The sequence below is a fragment of the Trichoderma citrinoviride genome (assembly GCF_003025115.1).
Source record: "Trichoderma citrinoviride strain TUCIM 6016 unplaced genomic scaffold BBK36scaffold_7, whole genome shotgun sequence".
NCBI lineage: Eukaryota > Fungi > Ascomycota > Sordariomycetes > Hypocreales > Hypocreaceae > Trichoderma > Trichoderma citrinoviride.
Window position 1 is genome coordinate 1,767,503 of NW_020194715.1, and position 25,373 is coordinate 1,792,875.

Below are 25,373 nucleotides of genomic sequence, written 5' to 3' on the forward strand. Positions count from 1 at the left end.
GCGACGCAGACATCCGTGAAGGAGGGGCGTGGGCGGTGCTGAGTGGAGGGGGCGTGCGGAACCGGGGGTAATGGGGTGTGATTAAGCCCGATGCGATGGTCCCACTTTTGAAAAAATAAATAGAGGAAAAAGGAAAAAAAGAGGCCATCATTCGGGCTTGGAAGCAGGAGAACCGTGCACCCCCAAGACCCCTCCTGCCCTTTGACTCTCCCTCTTCTCGCAGACTTGGCCAGGCCCTGCGAGAATCTGCCGACAGGACCATCCGGGGAGCCGCGGCTGCTCTGCTAGTGGGAGGGAGCAGCAGGAACGGGTGCTGGTACATGTACGTAGGCCGCAGGTACCGGTCGTGGTAGCGTTGAGCAGGTTTGGTAATCCGGATGCCTGGGAGTCTGGCCCCGGGGCTGGTGGATGACACATTACACACGTACCGCGGCTACCTGGGAGGGAGGTTACTCGTACTCTCTCGTACTCGTTCAGGTTTAAGGAATTTGGCATTTCTTGGAACTGCGTTGGGTTGGTTACGACCCAGCCCAGCACAGGTTCCCAGTTGTTGAGTGATGAATTGGTCTCGGTTGATCAATTGGCAGCAGCGGCGCCTGATAGGGCAATGGCGGACCGCAGGCTTGCAAGCCCAGGAACCTGCCCGTCATCCATGATACAACTGCAGTACGTACATGCCTACCTGCTGCAGGGCGAGTATGACTAACTTCGTCAGTCATTTGTCATGCATACGAGCCGCTTCATGGCAGTGACGACGTCTACTATGTCAGTCGTGGATGTACTCGTAGGGTCGTTTGCGTGATTTCCTCTTGCGCAGCGGAGCGCACGCACTTCGGGCAGATTCTAGGCAGTTGAGCGCGAAGGTGCTGGGAGAATCGGAGCAGGTCTGGATGCGTGAGTGCGAACCGGCGTGTGTGTTGTGTGTGTCCGTCTCCTCGTCATCCCGCCGGACAGTCATCCATTCAGAGGCTGTCTGTCTGTCTGTACAACTACTACTAGTCGTAGTCGTAGTCGCAGTCGCAGTCGCAGGTGAGGTAAGGTAGGGGCATAAGGTAAGCAGGCGAAAAGTGATAGACGAGCAAATCAAATGAACAAGAGAATCAAATGGACGGCGATAAGGGGAGTCGGCCAATGAAAAATTCGTCCTGGAATCACTGCTGCATTGGCACCCGCGTGGCATCGAATGGCATCGAATGGCATCGTATCGCCTGGCATCGTATCGTATTGAACAGGCATCGTGTGCTTTTTTCCCCCCCTACCAGAGTGACTGAAGGCGTCGCGGGCTCTGCTCGGCAAAGTCGACCGGTCCGTCGTCCGGCACAAGCCACCTGAGGCACCCCCCAGGGATGCACAGCCGCGGAGAAGAACGTGCTGTGGCTTGTGCCTTGTGGCGGTTCTGCCGTACAAGGTTAGGATTCTCCGGTGCCTCTCAGCCTGTCCCGTCCTTGGGGCTTGTCCAGTCTGTCACTGACGAGGACATTTGCCGAGGATATGCGTTCTGGCTGGTGCAAGCCACGTCGACATACAACACTTTGCTTACCCATTGGTGCGAGTACTATTAATACTAGTGATGAGTTGGATGCATACTTACACAGCAGGGGACGACGGAGTTCTAGAATTTTCCGCTGCCATCTATTCACAGCCTTGTTCTGTTTGAGTTTGACGAGACATCTATATTCTCACAAACATTCCTTTTCTTGTCGGTGACAGGGCACGGGGACGTTTTCTCCGGCGAGCTGAAATCTTTTCAAGGCACTACTGTACCTCGATGCCGCTGTCAGCTGTTGACTAAGCTCAGCAGGACTACCTTAGGTAGGAACCACAAGCAGTAATTTTCACTTGCAACAACAGCTGGATGTGACGTATCGGCCGGCGTATATGGGGCTCGCATGGGAGCATGTTGTAGTACTCGTATGTAGCATCTAGGAACCTGAAGTTGGTGACTCTCTTTTCACAGACTACAGTAAAGGCCCGATCGAATGGAATCCTTGTTACAGCAGGACGTTGCAAATTCTCATTGGTGTCAGCCACAGGCAGCGCGAGTCACAGATTCTTGCTTGTTGCTTCGTTTTCCCCATTCAGCGAACTGCATAATACGGGGATGTACTCGTACTTCGTGTATGGAGTACTCCCGACACACCTTGCTTGTACCGCAACAACACTCATATCGATGTTCTAAATAAAAATCAAACCATGACTGGAACGATCGATCACATGACGCCTCTCGCTGAAAGCAACTCCCCCATACTTTATCCCTTGCTGAGTGTGCACGGCCAAGGTTCGCTGACCAGAACCGCCAGAACCGGCACCGGCCTTACTAACGGGGGCGTGTCTGCATGAACAAAATCCAATATTCTTCCATTTCTTACTAACCCGGTATCTAATAAATCATGATTTAGCATTCTTTTCTCATCATCTGTCAGGTTTCTCTCCAGAAGTCTAATCGAAAAGAGAAACAGTCTTAGAAAATGGCAAGACGGGCACCTGTTTGCTCATCCCATGCAACTGGTGTGGAATCGGGTGATGCGTCGTTGTTTGGCCATGTCTGGTTGCGTGACAAATGCATGTGTGGCTCGTCGCACCAGGTACCAAGTACCTTGTCCACCCGGCCCCAAGCGCTTCCATTCTTAAGGTACTGTACACTCTGAATGCTGCTAAACCGGAGCATGTAGTACTACGTTACCACTACAGCAACATACCTGAAAAGGCAGACTCGGTAAAACAAAAAAGGAGAAGAGCTTTGAAAATTTTTCACGTCTCCTGCATATCAGGCACACGAGCAACGGAAAGAAGATGTTTGTCTTGTCCTGCAGAATTCGAGACACTCTTTTTGCTGCTGCTACTTGCTGAGTCGGGCAGGCCGACTTGGCTTCTGGCTCGGAGACGTCCGGCTGGCGACGGGCCAATCAGCGGCCGGGATGCGCAAAACTCAGCCACACCTCCCGCAATCTGGCTCTTGGTCCCTCCAACGCTTGTCCAGGCCCTTCCTGCATGCCGGCACTAGTACTCGTACATGTAATGGGCATTTGACAGGGGGTTTGGGGGTGTATTTGAGAGAGCGAGACCGAAGCTGAGATGGAGGGAGACGAAGCAGCAAGAACTCGTTCTCGGCCTGATCGACATGCAGCTTTGCGGACATTCGGGCTGGGGATTAGAGGAAACAACAGTAGGAAGAGGGAGAATCTCCTGGTCCGAGGTTTGCGGATGCGCCTGTGCTCTCACCCACCCCTGTTTGACAGGACGTGGAACCTGGATCTCGAACTTGGCTTGGCTTGGCTTGACGGAAGCCTGAAGTGAACTGAAGTGGAATGAAGGGAACCCATGCGCGGCTGAGATGCGCCGGCGGCAGATGAAGGTGCTAGTTCCATGTACATACATACCGCGTACGTGTATTCGTACGACTACTGGGGACCTAGACTGCCCTACGCAAACCACTGCACTGCTGACTGCTGCAAAGAAAAAAAACATGGAGAGATCTCGGTTTAGTAGAGCCACACCATAACCAAACCCCTGGGATGAGGCTAGCCCTCGTTCACAGCCTCGTGATCTGCGTAGCCGGCCAGCTCGGGCCCAGGTCGGGAATCTGGGCGCTTTTGGTTCCCTTGTCGCTCCCCCGGAACCGCGGGCCCCGAATGGCTTTGCCTCTCCCGCCTTGTCTGATACTAAGACTATACCCTCACAACTTCTCGCTCTCGCTCGCCATCTCTTTCCCTTCAGAGACTTTTCGGGCTCGGCCCAGTTCGCACCAAGCTCGTTGTCTGTCCTTTTTCCAATGGTCGGGATCTTCTGCTCCGCGAAATTCCATGCGTGCATTATTCATTTTGCCTTGCGGGGCTACGACTACAGTAAAGGGCACGCAAGGCACGGCAACGGGTGTCGGGAATAGCAGCACCAGTGACAGACTGGGGATTTTTTTCGCCGCACAGCGGAACGGCAGTTCGATTGGTTCGCCGCGACGTGCCCGGCGATGATCTTTTCTCTTGTATTGGGTATTTTGAGTTTTGCCTGTATGTATCCATCTGGCCTTTTGGGCATTGGTAATGTATCTATTCTGTTGGGTATTCGGGATTCGGTAGGTACACGTTGGGTAGTGAAGAGCTGAGCTGGCTGGGTATTGATTACAACTAATAGAACGGCCAGCTGAACTCGGAAGCCTACTATTTTGCAGTCCGCTCCATGTCTAGCAGGTCTCGTGATGGACTGCTGGGCCAACTGCAATAGCGAACAATATATCAAAATCTAACACGCAACCATAACCAATATAATGCAATAGTACATACGATATAACAGACGACACCGGCCCGCCGCACCGGACCATGCTAGCCGGATTGGACGCACCGCGCCTCGGCACTTGGTTCGCATCGCTTGCAGCGCATATCAGCCCAGAATGAATACTACTCCCATAGTACTGCTACTACTACCACCTACCTGCTGCTGCTGCTGCCTTGGCCGCCACCGAGGCCGCTGGCAATGGAATCTCAGATCAGCCCGACATGCGCAGGTGCGGGTGCATCTAGTATGTGCATCTGCTCACCATCCCCTTGCTTTGTTTCTCTAGGGGAAGTACTCTCTTGGAATAGAACCCGGAGCAAGAAATCCCAGATTGATGCCGATGTCGCAGCCGAGGCCCTCCTTCCCCATCTGTTCCCTCTTGAAGCCTGGACTCGTCCCGTCTCAGGTCTCGACACTCAATTGTCACATGGGGCAGGAAGGAGGACCGGACATTCGCTCCACCTGCTCGGATCGTCTTTACCCGCCGCGATGCAGATCCGGTCTAGGCCTTAATTTCCATTTTCCAAACCAAAACTCCCAAGCTGCGTGGATGGACTTACGACTACTTGTCGTATGTATCGTGTACGTACATTTGATCTTTGCCACGTGGAGAGGGATCTATTTCGGGATTCCAAGACAAATTCCCATTCGGTATGTACATGAGATGCCAAGCAACACAGCCTCGAGACTTCGTACCTTACCTATATTAAATAAGTATCAAAGAATGTATCACATGGCATAAAAGTGTCTGTTTGGCTGTTTGTCTGTATCGTCCAATCTTTGCTTTCAATTTTCCTACTTCAAAAAGAAATTTTTCGCTCTTGCATCGGCAGGCCCGTTGGAGTTGGGAAACAAGCCGCAGCAGCGGTTGCATTTTTGAGAAGCTGCAGCTTGCCTGCCAGGGGTGGGCTTCTTCGGGCTCCGTTCTGCCGGCAACTGTATGTACCAAGTTCTGCACTGCTGCACTGCGCTGCATGCATATGCATGTGCGTCTGTGCTTCCCATCTCGTTCCCCTTTTTTTTTTCCCTTCTCCCCTGTATCAACGCAACGCAGCCTGAAGGAATCGGACGGGGAAAAGGAAAAAAAGGGAAAAAAAAATGAACAGAGTCAACCCCGGCCCAGCTGTGTGTGTGCCCATCGCCCAGTTCTATACTTCATCGTCTTTTGACACCCTTTTACCTATTTCATGTCTGGTTTCCGCTGTGCAGGGATACGCACACCAGGACCCTCCAAAGACAACAAACTGAGAGGCACACAGAGACGGGGGTGTCGGGCTAGTAATAGAGAGAAAAGTGTTGTTCTCCTCTCCAAAGTTCACCACCACCCCGGACCTGTACCTCCATTGGACAACAGTTCTTTTTTCTTTTTTTTTCTCCCTCCATGCGCGCTGTTGCTTCTCTACTTGGATGTCTAATCAGTCATGTCAGGCCTGGCAGCCATCAGAACCCAATCGCCTATCATCGGCTGAAAGCCCTTTCTCCCTGGTGATTGCTGGGATCATCTGGCTCGTGGTGAAAAAAAGCAGCCTTGAGAGCCTTACTTGGGGGGCCCCAGTGGAAGCGCATAAGCGACCAACCACATGACACGGGTTTTGAACCAACTTTTCCACCTCTTGCGATTCGTTGACATGGTTCATTTCGACGGCCGATGCGAGCCCAATGGAACTGCCATGATTCTCTACTGTGGTTACTCCAAGGGGGGGACTCTGATGGGTAGTTGGGTAGAGAAGGCAGAGATTTGTGAGTCATGTGTTGGAGGGCGCTCTCCATGATGGCATCATATATTGGACTTTTTGTATTGGGCTTCTATGTAGGGCGCGTATATCAGGCCTTGGATGCGTTGCCCATTACCGCATCGTATTGGATCTATAGTCTAACCATTATACGGGAAAGACCAGAGGTTAGATACGGCATCAGGACGTTGTAGAAGCGCTGTCCAATATGGCATCGTATATTGCTATATTGCACCCATATTGCGCTTCCACATTTGGCCACCATATTCGCCACGCGGGTGCAAGTGGTTTCATCATTCGTGGATTGCATTCATGAGGCATCCAAAAGACAATCGTATCTAGGCAGTGATGCCGTGACCAGACAGCGAGTCATGGCTCTTGAATCATCTACAGGTGCTTCGTACTTGCACACGAGTCTCGTCTGCCTGCTCGCACAACAAGCTCCGTATTCGGCTTGGCAGCTCGCATCCAAACATCGACGCGTCACGCGTCACGGGAACAACACAACTCTTCGCCTCCCCCTCTGGCCAAAGCCGCGGCTGGCGGTGAGTCATACATGTTCAAGGCATTTGGGAGTCTACGCGAATCACAAGTGGGCATCTTTCTTTGGTAGAGGTACTGGTATAATGTGATGCTGTATTTCAAGGCCACCACTGAATAAGTCTCAATTACCCCCTCTCGGAGGTCACCCATTTCCCGGTACGTAGACGTTGTACAGTACTAAAAACACTCAAAAAGCAATGACCCGCGCCCATAGTTGAAGAAAGCCCAATCGTAACAAACACGCGAACAAGACATTATATCGAAGCGACGCAGTGGCACAGCGCTTAGCCACCGAAACCGTACAGGGTGCGGCCCTGTCGTTTCAGGGCGTAGACAACGTCTAGTGATGTGACGGTCTTGCGCTTGGCGTGCTCGGTGTATGTGACGGCGTCACGGATGACACCCTCGAGGAAGGACTTGAGGACACCGCGGGTCTCCTCGTAGATCACTGTAGGAAGGCGTTGTTAGAGTCTTGGATCACTATAATGTATGGGATGTTGCTGCTGTGTGAGGCTTACTGGCAGAGATACGCTTGACACCACCACGACGAGCGAGACGTCGGATGGCGGGCTTGGTAATGCCCTGGATGTTGTCACGAAGAATCTTGCGGTGACGCTTGGCACCGCCCTTGCCGAGGCCCTTGCCGCCCTTGCCGCCTGTGAGATGTCAGTCAACTGTTGTTGAAGCTTGAGTAGTAATGGGTGTTCATGGTGGTGATGGAAAGCTGGTAGACGCGTCAAGGCTGAGGCTGAGCTGAGCCGAGCCGAGCTGAGCCGACAAGCGACATCGAGGATGCAGCAGCGCGTCGCCAGAGTGGATGATGGTGATGGCGATGGATGAGATGTAGATGCAGATGCAGATGATAGGGCTGAGGACAGATGTCACTTACGTCCAGTCATGATGATTGATGTGGGTTGGTTTGAAGATGTTGGGAAAGGAGTCAACGAGATGTGCGGCCGATGCAGATAGAGATGTTGATAAACGGAGACGAGTCGCACATAAAAGAGGGGAGAAGAAGGTTCCAGGAGTGGCAACACGCCAGCTTAAGTAGCAGCGGCCCAGATCACTGATCGGATCCGGATAGAGGGCGAAAAGAAAAAAGGGAAACGCGCCCGAAAAATGGGGTGTGGGGCTGATTGGTTTCCTTTTTTTCTTTTTTGCTCTTTTTTTGGTGCAGTGATTCACTGTGGAACAAAGGGAGAGTAAGTGGAAAAATCAGACACAAGACGCGGCTGGGGGTACGTACCGTTGGCGCGGGTTGGCGGTTGCGGGTGGGGGGGCACGAGGCATGAAAGGAGGGAAGGAGTAAACAAGGTCGACACGTCCCAATCACGGCGTTTGATTTTATTGTTTTTTCGGACGGTCTAGACTTGTTTTGTCTGGTGCATTCGTGAGCACATGGATATGAGAGAGAGCTTGCAGCTTGTGAGAGGTTGAGCTGGGAGGCTTTGGTTGATGATGTCAGTGACTGTTGCTGTCTGTTGAAGCTGGCTGTGGCTTGGCTTCTATTCGGGATGCTTCCAATGTGCTGAACTCTCGTTACTACTAGTAGTACTACTACTACTAGTATTGCGTTTATTCTGTAACTGGAATCTCTAGTCATGAGACGTATTGGTGCTGAACATCCTGAAGTAGAACAGCAAGGACATCACGATGTTGGTATTGCTCTATTGCTTCTTGTCCACAACCACATATACTGTCTCCTTTGTAGTCAATCGTGCTTATGATAATTTCCAGACCATTGCTTGCTCGATATTCTACTGTGGTGCATGGCTTTCGTAACTGACATGGTATTTTCATCTGTATGTGGCGTGTTGCATGTCGTGTGTTGGATTTTCGAATATTCGCTTCAATTCCATGTAAAGCATACACAAGACGAGCATGACCCCATCATCAACAACTCACACAACACCGCAACTACAAGGACACAGAAATCCAATTGTACATGCATCGCAATGTCCAGCTTACAGAAGAACACCCACATCTCCGCAAATACTACCACCTCATGCCAAAACGCCTTTGCAATACGGATCTCGCATCGTGCATCCAGGGTAAGCCCAGATGCTTCCACTCGGCTCTCTGGCTCAGGCTCAGGCACAGAGCACCGGCTGCATGTACGTACCTCAAACCACACTCGCAAATCGAGCCTAAACCGCGATCGTAAAATCAGCATACCGCCCGTCAGCCAATCACAAAAATGCATCTGGCCCGTTTTCCTCATTTTCCTGCGCCTGCATCACAGAGTGGGTCCCTCCCAGCGTTCCACACAAGGGGAAGCAAAGGAAGGAAAGAAGGAACGATGGCTGGTGGGGCCACGCCAGAAAAAGCGAGACCAGAAATCAAGCGCTAAAGCGCCCTATTTTTTTTTTCTCTCACTGCACTGCTCCTTCTACCCGCCGCCCGCACTCATTTTTTCTGCCACTTATCAGTATTATTTTTCCCAAACGCGCAGGAGAGACCAGCGCACGGTCCACCGCGCAATCCCAGATCAGCCGCCACCGCAGCCTGGCGCTAGGCTCAAGTATTAAAGCTCCTGCCCCCCCGCCCGCAGTCCGGAATTTCTCCTTTCTGCATCGCCCATCTCCTCTTCTTCCCCCACACCGAGTTTCATCATCAATACAAACTCCAAACAAACAACCACATCAAACCATCACAATGGCCCGCACCAAGCAGACCGCCCGTAAGTCCACTGGTGGCAAGGCTCCCCGCAAGCAGCTCGCCTCCAAGGCCGCCCGCAAGAGCGCTCCCTCCACCGGAGGTGTCAAGAAGCCTCACCGTTACAAGCCCGGTACCGTCGCTCTCCGTGAGATTCGACGATACCAGAAGTCGACTGAGCTTCTGATCCGCAAGCTCCCCTTCCAGCGTCTGGTAAGCACCTGTCACCATCATCACCGTCATCATCAATCCAAACATCGCCGCTAACAAGCATCGCCACAGGTCCGTGAAATCGCTCAAGACTTCAAGAGCGACCTCCGCTTCCAGTCCTCCGCCATCGGCGCCCTCCAGGAGTCGGTCGAGTCCTACCTCGTCTCCCTCTTCGAGGACACCAACCTGTGCGCCATCCACGCCAAGCGTGTCACCATCCAGTCCAAGGACATCCAGCTCGCCCGCCGCCTCCGCGGTGAGCGCAACTAAGCAAGCCAGCGATGACTTTTATCAACTCTGGGAGGGATACACAAAGGGACGTTGAGGGTCATGACTTTTTGCTTTTTCACCAAATGAGTGTTTCTGGGGTCACAAAGGGATAATCAAGGCGTTCACACCAATGAGATGTTTTCTGTTTTACTGCCTTACTATTCCCCATTATGGTTTGGAATGTATATTACCAGTGCAGCGCCAGGGAATAATGGCACTGCATGAATGCAAAACGAGGCTCACGGCCTCATCACCACCAACTACAACCATCGCGTCCATCTTGCCTCTGTGATGTCCTTGTCGCCGCGACTCTGTAATATCTCGCGCCAGTGACTGGAGAATCGCGTCATTGCCTTTGCCGAGATTAGGCAGCAGCCGCCAAAAAGGCGTTCATTCCCACGAATGTTTCGAGTGTTGAGTGCTGTGTCGTGACTCCATCGCGAGCACTAGCGCACGCGTCTCTTTGGTCGTGAGTGTGTCGAGAGACATTTCTGATGATTCTGACGCGTTATAAGTATTTTCAAGAAAGTTCTTATACTGTAATTCAATGGCAGTCCAATAGGCGCCCTGACTGGGCAGTTTGGCCATCCTTACGACCTTGACTCGTTCCTCATGGCCGCCCCCAGAATCCATCTATCCCACAACATGAGTCGTTGGGCATCAAGGTGTGAAATTGAAAATAACATCTCTAACAGAGTACCATTGCTTTTTTTTAAAAGATCCTAGGCCTAGTCTACATTCTCTCAAATGAATTAAATACAAGTTTCAACATTTCCATGTGCAAACGCATTCACGTAATACGTCGGCAGCTGCGTCAAGACGTCAAAGCCGCCGGTGCCGACCCTGCCTAGCTTGCCCATGACGAGCCTGCTGCTGGGCGTCGTCAGGTCGTCCCAGTCGCCGTCCATGAGGGCGTCCTTGAGGAAGCCGAGCGTCGTCTCGAAGCTCATCTTGGTAAAGGGGCTGACGTTGCCGCGCAGGCCCATGCGGCTAAAGGCCGTGAAGTCGCCGTTGCGCGTCATGTGGTCGGCGATGAGGTTGAGGTGGCGCTGGTCGACCTTGATGCCGTGGCCGCCAAAGACGCCCGACAGCTCCTGGACGATGTTGCCGCGGCAGGCCTCGACGCCGTAGACCTCGAGCACGGCCGCGATGTCGTTGGTCTGGATCCGGTGCGGGTCGATGAAGTCGCTGTAGCGCTGCATCGCGCGCAGGTTGACGCCCGTCGTGTTGATGACCGTCCTGCCCTTCTCCTGCGCCACCAGGCACGACTCCACGCCCGCCACCTGCTGCACCACCGTCTGCCGCACCGCGTCCTCGACAATGTTGAGCATCAGCACCTTGGGGATGTTGACGTCGAACTCGAGCGTCACGTTGCACCACTCGCCGCCCCGGTCGTCGCACTGGAAGTCCGTCACCTCCGCGTACGTGTTGAGCACCCGCTCCGTCCGCAGCTTGGCTGACCATGACTGAGGGGCCTTGTTGTTGTCGTCGTCGTCGTCTTCGTTATCCTCATCATCGTCTTCTTCCTCCTGCTTTCGTCGTGATGATGATGATGATGATGATGGTGCACCCTCTTCGTTGTCGTCGTCGTCTGATACATCGTAGTCTGCCCCCTTGGACAGGTCCTTTTGGATAGCATCGTCATCGTCGTCGTTGGGCCCGTAGGAAACAACCTCGCTCCGGTTTGCTCGGTTCTTGGCGCCGGTGGCGTCGTCGTCGTCATCCTCGTCGGCATCGTCGTCGTCGTCTCGGCCGCCCTCTGCCGCTCCCTCCGGCCTAGCCGTCTCGACAACGCCCGCCTTGACGCCAACCTCGGGAGTTGCCGTCGTCGACTGGCTCTGGCGCTTCTTGACCTCTCTCTTCAGAATGGCCAGGATGTTCCGCAGTAGCTTCTTCTCCACCGTCGTCATGATGTCCGAGACGGTGACCGCATAGGTGCTGGAGTACTCGGAGCCGGGGAAGAACTTGAGCTTGATCTTGTAGATCTTGGCGAGGCCACGCAGCTTGCCCTTGCCGACCATCTCCTCCACCACGATGCCGTCCAGCACCTGGCTCAGGCGCAGCACGCTGATGGACTTGGCAAAGATTTCGGTATCGTGCTCCGACAGCTCCGGGATGGGATACAGCGTCATTGCGGGCGTGGAAATCGTCTTACTGGCCGTCATCAAGATTTCTCGCAGACGGGGAATACCCAGCGTCACGTTCTTCGCCGAGTGACCAGCCAAGTGGAAGGTGTTGAGCGTCATCTGCGTCGACGGCTCGCCGATGGACTGGCCGGCCACGATGCCGACGGCCTCTCCCGGCTCGACCAGCGACCGGAGATACTTCATGGCGAAGAGCATCTCCGCGTTCTTCTTGTTCAGCGTCACCTTCTGCAGAGGCGCCTTGTCCTGGCTGTTCTTTTCCCGCACAAGCCCGTCGGGGTTCTCCCTGATGTAGTCCGTCATGGCCTCGTAGAACGTCTCCGAGGTGGCAAACGCGTTGGTGGCCGGGTCGAAGCTGGCCGTCAGGGGATCCTTTCCTTTCCGGTCGCCGGCCTTGGCGTGTCGGACGGCGCTCTTCATGTACTTCTGGAACGCCTGTCGGTTGGCGCCCAGGCGCTCGCCGACCTTGGGGTCGTACTTGAGCTGCGCCGCCTCCGACGTGACGTTCTGCAGGATGAAGCGGAAGTCCTTTAGGTAGTTTTGCTTCGTCACGTCCAGTCCGTCCTCGCCGTACAGGAACTGAATCAGCGAGCCGTCCGCATCCCTCACGGAAGTGTCGTAGTTGACCGTAAGGCCCTCCATTCCCTTGATGATGCAGCGCTGTAGATAGCCTGAGCGGGAGGTCTTGACGGCTGTATCAATCAGACCCTCACGTCCGGCCATGTGATGGAAGTAGTACTCCTGTGGCCGAATTCCCGTCAAGAATCGGTTCACAATGTAGCCGCCCGCCCGAATGTTGGTATCGAACGGTTTGAAGCTGGGCAGCGTCTTTCCGCTCACCATCACCGGCACACGCCTACCCTCCAGAACCTGCTGTCCCAGGTTACAGGAGATGAGAGACGCGTTGACACGAGATCCCTTGGCACCGGAGGTGGTCATGACCTGCATCTGGTTCTTGGGAAAGTTCTTCTCGAGGCCGTTGGGGATCAGGGCCTTTTGTACCGCGTCCGTGATGTCCTTTGAGCCCTGGTTCATCAGCAGATCGAGACCCTCCTGCTTGCTGTCGTCACGCATGACCTCTTCGAGGCGCTCCAGCAGGAGCGGGTTCTGGGAATCCTCTTGGTTTTCCAGCGAGACGTAGCTCGACGCGATCTTGAGTCCCAGCTTGTCGGCTGCGAGCAGTTCTCGCCGTCGCGCCGCCTCTCCCTCTGCCGTCAGCCGCAGGTCGTCCATTCCACAGGAAAAGGCTCGCATGCCGAGGTATCTTGTGAGCAGCCGACCCAGGGCACTGAGCAGCTTGCCGGCGATGGCGGGCCCGTAGATCTCGTGCACGGCGTGTATCATACCGCTTGAGCTGGGTCCGATCTGTGACTTGTCGAGGATTCCCGTTATGAACTCGCCATCCTGTATCAGCACGACGCCCTCCTCCGACCCGGGGCCCCATTGCTCGGCCTTGAGCTGGGCGTTTTCGCACATGGTCAGCCCTCCGCAGTTGGGCGGCCTCATGTTGGCCAGGATTGTGCTGATGACCTGCTTTCCCGTCCACCGGGGCGCCGGCTTGATGATGGCCGGCGGCGGCAGCTGGATCCGCTCCCCGAGGATGTGGCCGCTCTCGGGACGAAGGGCGCTGTAGATGAGCTGCTGGAAGTCGCTGCGGTTGAAGAAGGTGTCTCGGCTGCAGAGCGCCACGGACACGGAGATGTGATCCTGAATCAGACCTCGCAGCGGCTTTCCCGCCGTGCCCGACAGGTACTGGTGGTCGGTGTCGGCGATCTGCAGGGCCTCGACACGGGCGACCTCGTTCTGCGGGAAGTGCATGTTCATCTCGTCGCCGTCAAAGTCGGCATTGTACGTGTTGCAGTTGGCGTAGTGCATGCGGATCGTCTTCTCGCCGGGCAGGACGCGGACTCGGTGGCCCATGATGGACGGCTTGTGCAGCGTGGGCTGGCGGTTCATCAGCACGACGTCGCCGTTGGTGAGATGCCGGTGCACCTTCTTGTTCCGCGTGCGAGCCGAGTTGCTGTTGGTCGGCGCCAGCAGCTGGTTCGCCAGAGAGATGCGGTCGTCCACAGACTTGTTGCGCAGGTTGACAATCTGGCCGTTTTCGTTCTCAATGGCAAAGGCCCCCGGCCACTTGTCCACACCGTTAATCACCGCCTGCTGCATATCCTTGAAGTTATGACTAGTAACGGGCTCGGGATACGTCAACTTCTTTGCAAACACCGGAGGAACACCGATCTCGTTGGTCTCGATGTTGGGATCGGGGGAAATAACACTTCGCGCGGCGTAGTTGACACGCTTTCCCATCATGTTCTTACGGAAAAGACCCTCCTTCTTCTCAAGCAGCTGCTTGATTCCGTCTTCAGTTCGCGCAGCGGCGGCGCCCTGAACGGGGTTCTTGTTCTTGTCGATCAGCGAGTTGACGGCGTCCTGGAGTTCCGTCCACGCCTGATGCATGCTCGCCATGTCGGAGGTCTTGTCCTCCAGGCCCTTGTAGACACGAGCAATCTTTGAGCAGCAGCCCAGGATGTTCTTGTAGAGGGCGTTTTGCTGGGCTTCGGAGATTTGCGAGTCTCCCGTCCGGGCTTCTGGTCGGAACCGGTTCGGCGGCACCAGGACGACTGTGATGAAGAACATGTCGGGAGTGACTTTCTGCGAGCTCTGGGTCGGGGGCTTGGCATTGTATACGAGCGAGAGAAGATCCTGCTCCTTCTTGAACAGTTCCTCGAGCCGTGCGCGCACTTCCATGGAGCTGATGTATCTCTGGGCGCCCTCTTCCGGAACATCGTCGTCGTCATCGTAGTGGTCTGCGTCTGCGTCTGCGTCTCCCATCTCGACATCCTCCCCGGAGCCATTCGTCTGGACGGCGTGCCCGTTGGGCTTCTTTGTTGTCGCCCTGCGATGGTGGTGTACTCGTGTCATGGCGTCGCCGAACTTGAGAGCCTTCTGCGCCATCTTGGCCTTTTCCTTTGCCGAGAGGGCCTTTTCGAAGACCTTGACAAATCGATCCTTTCGATAGGTCGGGGAAATGCCTCCACAGCTCGAGCACTCTCGCTTCTTGATGATCTCGGCGAGGAACTCCTTGATGATTTCGCGGCGCATCTCGGTGGCGCCCTCATGCTTGCCCTTCTTGGCCTCGCCCCTCTTCATCTTGATGCCCTGGAGGCATTGGCGGACGTACTTTTCACGCTGTCGAGTCACACCATCGGAGCCGGAGTTTTCCTCCTCGGCCTCGCTGTCTCCTTCACCAATGGCCTCTCGTATCTCCACGGCCAGATCGTTCTCGCCAATGGTAGCCACCATGTGCGCTTCGTGTATCAGGCCATGGTGCAGGAGGCGCAGCTGGCAGGTGTATTTGTGTAGGTCCTTGGGAGGTAGACGGAAGCCCTTGCAGTAAACACATGTCGCTCGGAGTAATCGGTAGGCCTGGTCAAGGAACACTGGGTGGTATACGGGGACCGGCAGCTGGATGTGGCCTGGATGTCCCGGGCAGTTGTTCTGGTTCAGGTTGCAGGTAGCGCATCTAGCAGACGGTTAGAAGCCATGCCACCGGTGTCCCAAGCCAAAGCCAGAGCCAGAGCCAGAGCCAAAGCCGGCCAAGGCAATACAATACAATACTTACGGTGCATCGCCCCATGATCCCAGAGCCGGATCGTACAGACCGCCCGGCACCGGGTTGAGCAGGTTGTCAAAGGTGCTCTCGTTCTCGATGCGCTTGACGGAGATGGCCTGGATCTCCTTGGCCGAGAGGAAGGTGAACTCGACGCTCTCCACCTCGGAGGCGACGGGCTGCGCGATGTTCATGGCGAATTCGGGATCGGGGGCGGGCAATTGATCGATCCTGGCGAGCCTCGTCGTCGAGCGGCCATGCCAGTGTTTTGCAGCAAACCGACGGGCATTGGCGAGAGCTGCAGGCGCCACTAGAATTTTTTGGCGGTGGGCCATGGCAGAATTTTTGGCTTGCTGGTGGGCGGCATTGGCCTTGACGGAAGCGTCCCCACTGGACCTTGTTATCGAGATGGGAATCGGCTGATATTACTGATAATCAGATGCAGACGACAAGAGAAGAGAGTTAAAGATTGGATTTGATCTTGTCTGTTGTGCTCCTCTGTCGCGTTTGTTTGAAAGCCGCATCGGGTTCTTGCGGAGGCTCTTGCTCTCTTTGCTCTTTCTCTACTGCATCCAATCAACATCCCCCGCGAGGCTGCGAAATCTGAGCCGGATCTGAAGACAGTCTGAGCATCATCATCATTACGCACCATCACGCCAGCCCTCGACGTGTTGAAGAAGAAGAAGAAGCAGCAGCAGCAGCAGCAGAAGACCTCACTCTTGCAGCACCCACGTCACCGAAGCGCGACACGAAGAAGCTCGAAAGAGAGGCCCAACAACGGCCCCGTCTCCTGCACAGTTACTGTCGCCCCATGCACGCATACCCCAGGTAGTCCTGCCACGGATCGAAGCAGCTACCGCGGCGTCATGAGCCAACAGCAGCAGTCGCCGGGAGGCCTCGGCCCTCACCACGATGGGTCGTCGCGGGTACAGAAGCCCGACTCGGCCGCGGACCGAATGGCTGCTCTCAAGGCTCGCGTGGCCGCCGCCATCGGCACGAGCAAGGCAAAGGGAGGGCTGAATGTCGGACTGCATCCCGCCCTGGAGGACCTGGGCTCCTGGAAGCCGGCTGGCAGCAAATCGGACTCGACCAACGGCCAGTCCCGCTCGTCGCGAGGCTCTCCGGCGCGCGTGAACGGATTCGACAGGGGCACCGCACAGGACACGCACGGAAAGCAGCTGAGAGATGGGCCGAACCCTTACTTTGACGAGAAAGCCGCCGCCCAAGAGCCGACTGGGCGGCAGCGGATACCCCGACAGCTGGCCTTCAACCAGAAGGGAAAATACATACAGCAGGGCAATGCCTTGCGTCGTCAGGCGGCCCTCGAGGCCATGAAACGGCGCATTGCGGAGCAAACCCGCAAGGCAGGCATTGACGAGGATCTGGACGTGGAGAAGAACTTTGTGGTTGAAGCCCCTCCCGCCCTGGAGTGGTGGGATGAAGGTCTGGTGGACGGATCATCATACGACGACATCGACGACCCCTCCAAGCTCAAGATTACGACCCCCGACAGCATCGTGACCGAATACATCCAGCACCCGGTTGCGCTCGAGCCCCCCCAGGAACGACGTCCAGTGCCGACAAAGCCAATGTACCTGACGTCGAAGGAGCAGGCAAAGATCCGCCGCCAACGGAGAATGGCAGAGCTCAAGGAGATGCAAGCAAAGATACGACTTGGGTTGGTGCCCGCGCCGCCGCCCAAGGTGAAGAAGGGGAACCTCATGCGAGTGCTGGGCGATGGTATGTTGCAAAAGTATCCCCCTACGAATCTGACCATGATGCTAACTTGTCCGTGCCACAGCTGCCGTCAAAGACCCTACCGCCGTCGAGGCGCGAGTCAACCGCGAGATTGCCGAGCGATACGAGCACCACATCGAAGCCAACGAGGCGCGAAAGCTGACAAAGGAGCAGAAGCACGAGAAGGTTGCCACAAACCAGCAGAAGGATGCCGACAAGGGCATCCACGTTCTCGTCTTCAAGATTACGAGCCTTGCCAACGGCCAGCACCGGTACAAGATTTGGCGCAACGCCGACCAGCTGGCGCTCTCCGGGACATGCATCATGCACCCCAAGTTCAGCCTGGTGATTGTGGAGGGCGGCCAGTGGAGCATCAAGAAGTACAAGAAGCTGATGCTGCAGCGCATCAACTGGACGGAAAACACGCAAGCGAGGGACCCGGAGAAGAACAGCGCGGGTGGGCGAGACTGGTTATCGTCCGAGGGCGCCAACGGGGAGCTCAAGGACTTGTCGACGAACGAGTGCAAGCTGATATTTGAGGGCGAGGAGAAGGCGAGGGCGTTTAAGAAATGGGGCAGCAAGATTTGCGAGACGGACGCAGAGGCGCGGGAGGTGCTGGCGCGGGCCAAGATGGAGAGCTTCTGGTCTCTGGCAAAGGGCTATTCATGATGGTGGTGACGGGTGGTCATTATGAGCTGTGTGATATGAGGTGTACCTATTTACTTTACTATTCATATATCGTGATACCGAAGATGGCTGACGGGAGAATGGGTTTCAGCATATTTACCCTACCTTGTCTGGTTCAGAATTCAGCAGAACTTGTACCATCTTTAGGCCAGAGTTAACATGTCTACCTACTTACCTTACCTTATGCAGTGTCTTATCGGCTATCCTTGTACAGCAGAACATGTGCCATCTCGTGTGGTTGCAAGCAGCAACAATCGCAAAGCATGTGCCAGTCCCAGCCACAGCACCAAAACGGCCAAGGCTAAGGAGGCGAGCACGATTACGCAATGGATGAATAGATGAATAGGCAGTGACATTTGCTCTCGGGGCAACGAGATGACCCAACTTACAACTTCTTATATACCTTATTTGCCCTTGCAACAGCATTTCATCACCTGCAATTACCTCAAGATACTGCGCAGCACCCAAATACATAGGTACACATATATCGCCAGATAAGCACCGCCAGCATCATCGCCCGGGAAATTCTCGGCCGCTCTCTCGTCCTTGCTCTACTTGATCCGGTGACTGCATTCCCAGACCCCCGTCGCTTCACTCAACTCACTCACTCACTCACTCCACGCTCTCACTCACTTACCTCTTGTTTATTACTTCTCTCACTTTAAAACCAACGACTTCGCTCGCAAGCAATTTGTCAACCTTCTTCCCATCAGGCAGCAGCTTCTCCTCCCCTCTCTCAAAAGGCACCCACTCGTCTCTCTTGTCTCTACACTACTTCTAGGTAGCGACCTATTCTAAAAGCAACCAAACCAACCCCCGCCGTCTTCCCCTGCCTTGGTGATTTACAGCCGCAAAAAAAGGTCCCGACCAACGACGTAACCTGTGACATTCCGATTGCCCCGACGACGTGCCCGCCAAAAAACAAGCGAAAAAGCGTCATCACTTGAACGGAACAGTCGGCGGAGCTTGAACAACGACCTACTGTGAAAAAGAGAAAAAGGAAAAAGAAGGAAGAAAGAGAAGTAAGGAAAGGGAAGAGAGAGAGGTGCATCATCACCACTGGGAAAATCCGCAGCGATGGGCCTGGCGTACAACACATATCTCACCAGCAACAAGATCTACGGGTGCAAGACGTGCAAGGCGCATCTTGCCAACCACGAGGACATTATCTCCAGGGTGCGTATCAGTATCCCCCTTTACTTTTTCGTCATCTCCAGGATGAACAAACCAACAACAAAGACAGAACTTCCGCGGCCAGCACGGCAAGGCCTACCTCTTCCACCGCGTCGTCAACATCGACACCGGCGACCCCAATGAGCGCAACATGACCACCGGCCGCCACATCGTCCGCGACATCACGTGCCACCAGTGCAAGGAGACGGTCGGCTGGAAGTACGACAAGGCCTTTGAGGCGTCGGAGAAGTACAAGGAGGGCAAGTTTATCCTCGAGGCCGAGCTGCTGTGCAACGTCGCTTGAGCCTGATCTGGGAGAGCCTCTTCTTGTTGGACTTGGGACCTGTTTCTTTTGCATACATTGTTTTTTATTCCAGTCAGTTTGTTGGCAACGGTTTTCAGGTTTGTCAGGCATGTTGTGTTTTTGAGGTTTGTGTGTTGGTATTATTGTTTTGGCCTACTGTTGCATACACAACTTTCTACTGGCAAGGGCTTCTTGTTTCGTTTGTTTTGCTTCCTGGGGTTTCCGCGTCTTCCATGGGTTGCTCTTCATTTGACTTCAACTGGCGTTCTTCAGCTACCTCACGCACCTCACGTCCAGACAGCAGAGTGTCACTGGGCTGAAGTGACGACGAAATCAAGAGCATGAATTAGACACCACATCTATTCAAAACTGCCTGCTTCCCACATGAATCAACTGCGATAAACAAAGCCATATTGTACATTTCGAATGATAACCAGTCCGTGTTCCAATCCAGCCAGGCATTGCCGGTACGCCAGAAATCCCATGAAATTATGCATATACTATCAATCTGGTTGCCACAGTGCAAGCAAAAATCGCCGGGAAAACAATCTTGTATAACCTCTACAGGTGCTCGATGGGCTCCTCGGGCAGAAGCTCCTCGGTCTCTTCCTCGACGCGCAGAAACTCAAAGGGCGGCTGGACGATGCCGTTGAACAAAAAGGTGGAGTACACCAACAAGGCGAATCCAACAATCTGCAGCCACTTGAACGACTCCCACCCGAGGCCGAGAGAGACGACCCAGATGAAGAGCGTTCTGCACGTATCAATGGTGGAGCGAGAGGTGGCACTGACGGTACGGGTAACGGAGAGGCCGAAGAAGTTGAAGCCGCTATGCAAAGTGTTAGCTACATCCTGTTCCAAGAGCATGTTTCGACTCACCCAATGCTGATCATAATAATGACGCTCGAGACGAGCAGCGCCTTCTCATCCCACATTTGACGCAGTCCCTCGGCAGCATCAAAATAGCCATATCGGCCAGCTTCTGTCCGGCCAATGGCCAAGTGCAGGATAATCATGACCACAACCGTGGCGACGAAGCCAAAGAGGCCCTCCCAGCCGACCACCTGGATCGGGTCAATGGGGGAGTTTTCGAGCATCCACTCCTCCAGGACAAACTGGGTGGCGGTAAATATCTGCGCCCCGGCAATCAAGACGACGCCAATGACGGCCTTGGCAACGTCGGAGAGACCGTCTGGAGAGTCCGTGATAGCAGACAGGCCTCTGGAGACGAGGTTGGCCTTGACATCGGGCCAAATGGCACCCGCGAGTCCAACAACGGCCACACCAAGGACCACGCCAACTAGGGAGATCCACTGGAACAGATGCAGCGTCCTCCGCAAAAAGACGACGCTAAACAGACCCACGAATAGAACTAGTGCGCCTCTGGTCATTTGGTAAATAGAGGCGGCGACGAGGAGGAGGCCAATGTTCATCAGGGTGGTGCCGCAGATGTCGCAGATGGCAGGCAGGGCCAGCAGCAGGACTCGGTAGCCCCGTAGGACGGATGGCCGGCCGTCGTCGAGCGTGTTGTCGTCGTCGTCTTCGTCGTCTGCCCGGCTGGAGTCGATGGCCTGGTAGCCGCGCTGTGCGGGCGATCGCCTGGCTACAATGCGGCGATACGCTGCGGCAACGCCGACGACGAGCCAGCAGCCCATCTCGCCGACAAACATCTGCGCCGTCTGCAGCACGGGCTGGTTGAAGTAGATGTGACGGGCGGGATTCTCATCCTCGCAGTTGCGAACACATTGCTTGTCCTGCACGACTGACTGTCAGTTTTGGTCGTGCTGTGCAGAGTGCACTGCTCCATCAGTCTGTCCCTCCTGGTCCTGCAGAACGCACCTGGTACTTGGTGACCAATGTGTTGCAGACACCCGTCAGCAGCATCATGGCCACGAGAAAGGGAACGGTGCCCCGGGAAACCGCCATCTTGGGCGACGACGCGGCTGGAGGCGGATTGATTCTCTCCTTTTTGCTTGACAAGAGTGTTGATGAGTGGTCAAATGATGATTTGTTGCAGATGAGAAAATGAGTAAAAGAGAGAGAGAGAGAGAAGAGGAGAAAGAGGCAAAAAGGAGAGCAGACGGGGGATGGGATGGGATGAATGGATGAGGATGGTAGATGGATGAAGACGGAGCCGCAGCTGCGCCCCGGATAATGCTAGGTACCAGGTAGTAGTACTAGTAGTGAATGAGCGCGCCCCTGCTTATCATGCAGCAGCTGTTCAGGTGTCACAAGACAGTTGCAGCGCCTGGACCACTAGACGAGATCCCGAAAGGCTTAGCGCCGATCGGAATGACATAAGCGGGGATGTACCCGGTTGGTACCTCGGGAATGGAAACTCGGGGGAGCTGATTCGTGAGAATTGCTGAGAGCAGCTTGAATGTACATACTAGCTGCAATACCTAAGGTTTCTAGGTGAATGCCTGGTGAATTCATCTCGCCAGATATAAACACACAACAACCTCATCTCCCGCCGTGATGCCATCAATAACATCATCCTGCAGCACCTCACGCAGCACAACTCGAAGTCACCGGGCCGCTGCCACTACCTAAGTAGGTACCTAAATAACACCCGCTGCCTGCCTGCCCGCCTGCATACACTGACTGTGACAAGTCAGCCACGTCATAGCAGCCAGCCCTTTGGCCCATGTGCTTTCTCGTCGCGCTAGGATTCCAATCCCGCCTTTCCAACTCCTTGTGAAGCCTTCCATTGTTATGCCCTCGCATCAGCCTCTCCCTATGGCACTGCTGACGAGGACTCCCGAGGCGCGTGCCGACCGCTTCCGTCTTCCCTTGTTCTGGTAATGCGTTACTGTACGTACGTCTGCATAGCACTTGGATCCGCGTCCGAAATCGAATCGAATCCCCAACCCCTCTAGATGCCTCCGTGTCTGCGGCCTCCATGGAGCACTCGCTAGGCCCTGCCTGTCGCCTTCGACCGGCGCCGGACGCGGGACCGGACGCGGACAAGGAAGACGGAGTGCCCGCCGTCAACGCCCAGTTCTTCTACACGGCCGTCTACCCCATCGACGACCCGCTGTCCGGCAGCGCGCCCGCCGGCGGCGCCGACTCGAAGCCCTCCAGGGCGCCGCTCCGCCCCTTCTCCCACGATGACAACGACATGCTGCAGCAGGCCTGGCTCGGCCTCTCGTCGGAGAGCCACCGGGTCCAGCATGCCGACATCAGAAGCGGCCGAGAGCCGGCGCCGGACACTGTCAAGTCCGATCTGGAGAAGCGTGGCCTGCTCATCCGGAAGCTCGCCTCGAAACACAAGCGCCTTCACAGCGAGAAGAAGCAGCCGCGAAAATCAACGACGGAGGTGGCCGAGGCGATCCCAGAGACCCTGCTCACCGCCTGCTGCCCCGACCTCGCTACCGACGCCTTGACAGAACTCGACACGGCGTTCTGCGCGTTGGTGCGGAAGACGAACCGGCTGTTCGACGTCGACGAGGTGGTCAAGGACGTTACGGCCGCCATGAACCAGTCCCACGAGCTCCAAGGCGTTCCAAGCTCCCGCCGGCCTGTCTCCATACGCCACCCCCTGCTGGCCCGCAAGAGAGAGCACGGCAACTCATCCGACGGCGCCTCTGCTCAGCGCAAGGCTGTTGAACTCGTGGCTGCAGACGACCATGGCATTTCTGGCAAACCATTCGTGCGCGTACCGAGTACAGACCATGCACCGCAGACTACGCCCTCAAAACAGCAGCAGCAAGAAGAAGAAGAAGAACAACAACAACAGCATAGCGACGAGCCACCCTTGGACCCATCACAGCTCAGTGATGTTGTCACTGAGACGGACAGTGAGTTTCCGGTAGAGCAGCCGATTCCCGTAGAAACCACCGCTCCGGATCTCGAGGACGAGGACCAGGACGTCGTGGTAGGACTGGCAAGATTGCACAAGGTCTGCTTGCATACGCTGCAGATGAAGCCCGTGTACTGGTCCCCCATCAACGACGTTGCTGTCGTGACGAGGGGAACATGGTTCTACAAGTATGTTTTCGTGATTCATCTCCCTCGTTCTTCCAGGCTCTGACCTTGCCCGCAGAGATACCATGATGCCGGTCTCGGCGGCTGTAGCCAACCAGCTCGAAACCGGATACCAGGAGCTGCGCCCCTGGACCGAGACTTGGCGCGATGAGATACGGTGCGCCATCGATGTCGGGGCGTCGGGAGAAGAAAAGGTTTCCTACAGATTGTGGCCCAGAGAAGGCGAAGGGTTATATCGAAATGCCCCTGTGCCGACCGAGCCCGCCATTTCTGCGCATCCATTCTGCGCATCCCATTGCTTCCAGGGCGAAGCTGCCACAGAGGGCTACATGGAGCCGCCCAAATCAGACGACGAGGCCTCCGAGAACCACCACCAGCGCGCCTATTCCAGCTACAGCGTCATATACAAAGATCGAACAAACGCCTTTCTGTTGAAGCCGAGCCTCCAGCCATCTTCCTATTACAACAGACGACCCATTCAGAAAATTATGAAGGGCATGACGGTTGGCATCCCCGTCGTTCGGGGATTCGACAGACTGACCTGGGAGCGTCTGCACCGTAGGAAGAAGACGCAGCCCACCAAGTCGACGTCTCACGGCGGCGCAACAGATACTTGCCCTGCCTGCGAGGCGGAGAAAGATCGCAGCAGGGTGACGGATCTGGTGCTGGTGGCCCACGGAATTGGCCAAAAGATTGCCGAGCGGGTCGAGAGCTATCACTTTACACACGCCGTCAACGGCTTCCGGCGACTCGTTGACAGCGAGTTCCAGAGTCCCGCGGTGCAAGAGGTCTTGCACAACAGCCAGAGTAGGCTCATGGTTCTGCCGCTCAACTGGAGACTCGGGCTGTCCTTTGAAGACGACGGAGCCCTTCAGACTGGCATGGGGGGCAACAAGTCGAGTGCCGCCCAGCGTTTCAGCCTCAAGGACATTGAGCCCAACACGATCCCCGCCATCAGGAGCATGATCTCCGACGTCATGTTCGACATCCCCTTTTACATGTCTCACCACAAGGGAAAGATGATCGCGGCCCTGGTCGCAGAGGCCAACCGGGTCTACCGCCTTTGGTGTAGGAACAACCCCGGCTTTGCCGAGAACGGACGTGTCCACCTGGTCGCGCACTCTCTCGGCAGCGTCATGGCGGTTGAAGTCTTGTCGCGGCAGCCAACGATTGCGCCGCCGCTGGACCTGTCCCGGCCGGAGCCCGAGACCAACTTCTTCGAGTTCGATACGAGGAACCTCTTCCTGATGGGAAGCCCTACCGGCTTCTTCTTGCTGCTCGAACGGGGGGCTCTTATGCCCCGCCGCGGACGCGCCAAACCCGGCGTGGATGTGAGCGAGACCATGGCTGAGAATGTCGGTGGTGAGCAGGGCATGTTTGGGTGTCTGGCCGTTGATAACATCTACAACATCCTTGCCAGGGAAGATCCGATCGCCTACTTCCTCAATGGCGCGGTCGATCCCGTGTATGCGGGCAGCCTGAAGACTGCCTACGTTCCCACCGCTTCGACTTCTTTTTTCAAGTCCTTTGGCGATGCCATGCGTACTGTCATGGGCACCACCAACAATCCCAGCTCATTGACGACGGCCGACAGCGAGGGCCGCCCGCCCACTGTTCGCCTCCCCTCTCAGCTGGAGCTTGAGGTGCACGACTTCACGAGGGAGGAGATTGCCGAGAAGAAGGCCTTCTTGCTCAACGACAACGGCCAGATCGACTGGTTCCTCCGGTCCGGCGGTGGGCCGTTGGAGATCCAGTACCTCAACATGCTGAGCGCCCACAGCAGCTACTGGAGCAACACCGACTTCATCCGGATGCTGTGCTATGAGATTGGCAGGCGACCCGGGCGGGCGAACACGCTACCTGCGATGAGGGCTGTCAAGGCGTCGAGGCGCATTCCCGCTGCCGGTTAGATATGCGGGAGTTTTGGCGCCCAAATGACTGCTTGCTATGTTCTTCAATACCCCCCTTGCCCGTCTTTTACACTTTCTGTTTTCTACCCGAGTTGGGATGTGAGGTACGGTTCTTGGGGGAGTTTGTTCCTGGCCGAT

General features: G+C 55.5%; 7 protein-coding genes across 7 annotated transcripts; 4 read left to right on the top strand and 3 right to left on the bottom strand.

Moving 5' to 3' along the window:
• Window positions 1-6,832: 6,832 nt before the first annotated feature.
• BBK36DRAFT_1119661 (histone-fold-containing protein) lies at window positions 6,833-7,181 on the bottom strand (the record flags this gene model as incomplete). Its single annotated transcript, XM_024890613.1, has 2 exons — window positions 6,833-6,996; window positions 7,067-7,181. Coding segments are annotated over 2 exons (279 nt in total), but the record flags the coding sequence as incomplete, so codon positions are not given.
• Window positions 7,182-9,203: 2,022 nt separating this feature from the next.
• Window positions 9,204-9,683, top strand: BBK36DRAFT_1169187 (histone-fold-containing protein; the record flags this gene model as incomplete). Its single annotated transcript, XM_024895276.1, has 2 exons — window positions 9,204-9,416; window positions 9,486-9,683. The coding sequence occupies 2 exons, from the start codon at window positions 9,204-9,206 to the stop codon at window positions 9,681-9,683; spliced, it is 411 nt and encodes a 136-aa protein (XP_024749924.1).
• Window positions 9,684-10,435: 752 nt separating this feature from the next.
• BBK36DRAFT_1201772 (beta and beta-prime subunits of DNA dependent RNA-polymerase) lies at window positions 10,436-15,718 on the bottom strand (the record flags this gene model as incomplete). The annotated part of the gene is made up of 4 exons (XM_024897184.1): window positions 15,450-15,718; window positions 14,741-15,350; window positions 11,254-14,668; window positions 10,436-11,202 (listed from the first exon to the last, which is right to left on the bottom strand). Exons 1-4 carry the CDS (start codon window positions 15,629-15,631, stop codon window positions 10,436-10,438), a joined length of 4,974 nt encoding a protein of 1,657 aa, XP_024749925.1. The 5' UTR covers window positions 15,632-15,718.
• A 675-nt stretch (window positions 15,719-16,393) lies between these two features.
• Window positions 16,394-17,843, top strand: BBK36DRAFT_1119265 (Pre-mRNA-splicing factor 3; the record flags this gene model as incomplete). The annotated part of the gene is made up of 2 exons (XM_024890569.1): window positions 16,394-17,177; window positions 17,239-17,843. The coding sequence occupies 2 exons, from the start codon at window positions 16,394-16,396 to the stop codon at window positions 17,841-17,843; spliced, it is 1,389 nt and encodes a 462-aa protein (XP_024749926.1).
• A 1,095-nt stretch (window positions 17,844-18,938) lies between these two features.
• BBK36DRAFT_1118581 (yippee-like protein) lies at window positions 18,939-19,338 on the top strand (the record flags this gene model as incomplete). Its single annotated transcript, XM_024890492.1, has 2 exons — window positions 18,939-19,037; window positions 19,105-19,338. 2 exons carry the CDS (start codon window positions 18,939-18,941, stop codon window positions 19,336-19,338), a joined length of 333 nt encoding a protein of 110 aa, XP_024749927.1.
• Window positions 19,339-19,899: 561 nt separating this feature from the next.
• Window positions 19,900-21,264, bottom strand: BBK36DRAFT_1159633 (hypothetical protein; the record flags this gene model as incomplete). Its single annotated transcript, XM_024894218.1, has 3 exons — window positions 19,900-20,167; window positions 20,218-21,092; window positions 21,178-21,264. 3 exons carry the CDS (start codon window positions 21,262-21,264, stop codon window positions 19,900-19,902), a joined length of 1,230 nt encoding a protein of 409 aa, XP_024749928.1.
• Window positions 21,265-22,240: 976 nt separating this feature from the next.
• On the top strand, window positions 22,241-25,235 carry BBK36DRAFT_1201789 (hypothetical protein; the record flags this gene model as incomplete). Its single annotated transcript, XM_024897185.1, has 4 exons — window positions 22,241-22,861; window positions 22,940-23,114; window positions 23,172-23,328; window positions 23,384-25,235. 4 exons carry the CDS (start codon window positions 22,241-22,243, stop codon window positions 25,233-25,235), a joined length of 2,805 nt encoding a protein of 934 aa, XP_024749929.1.
• Between the last annotated feature and the right edge of the window lie 138 nt (window positions 25,236-25,373).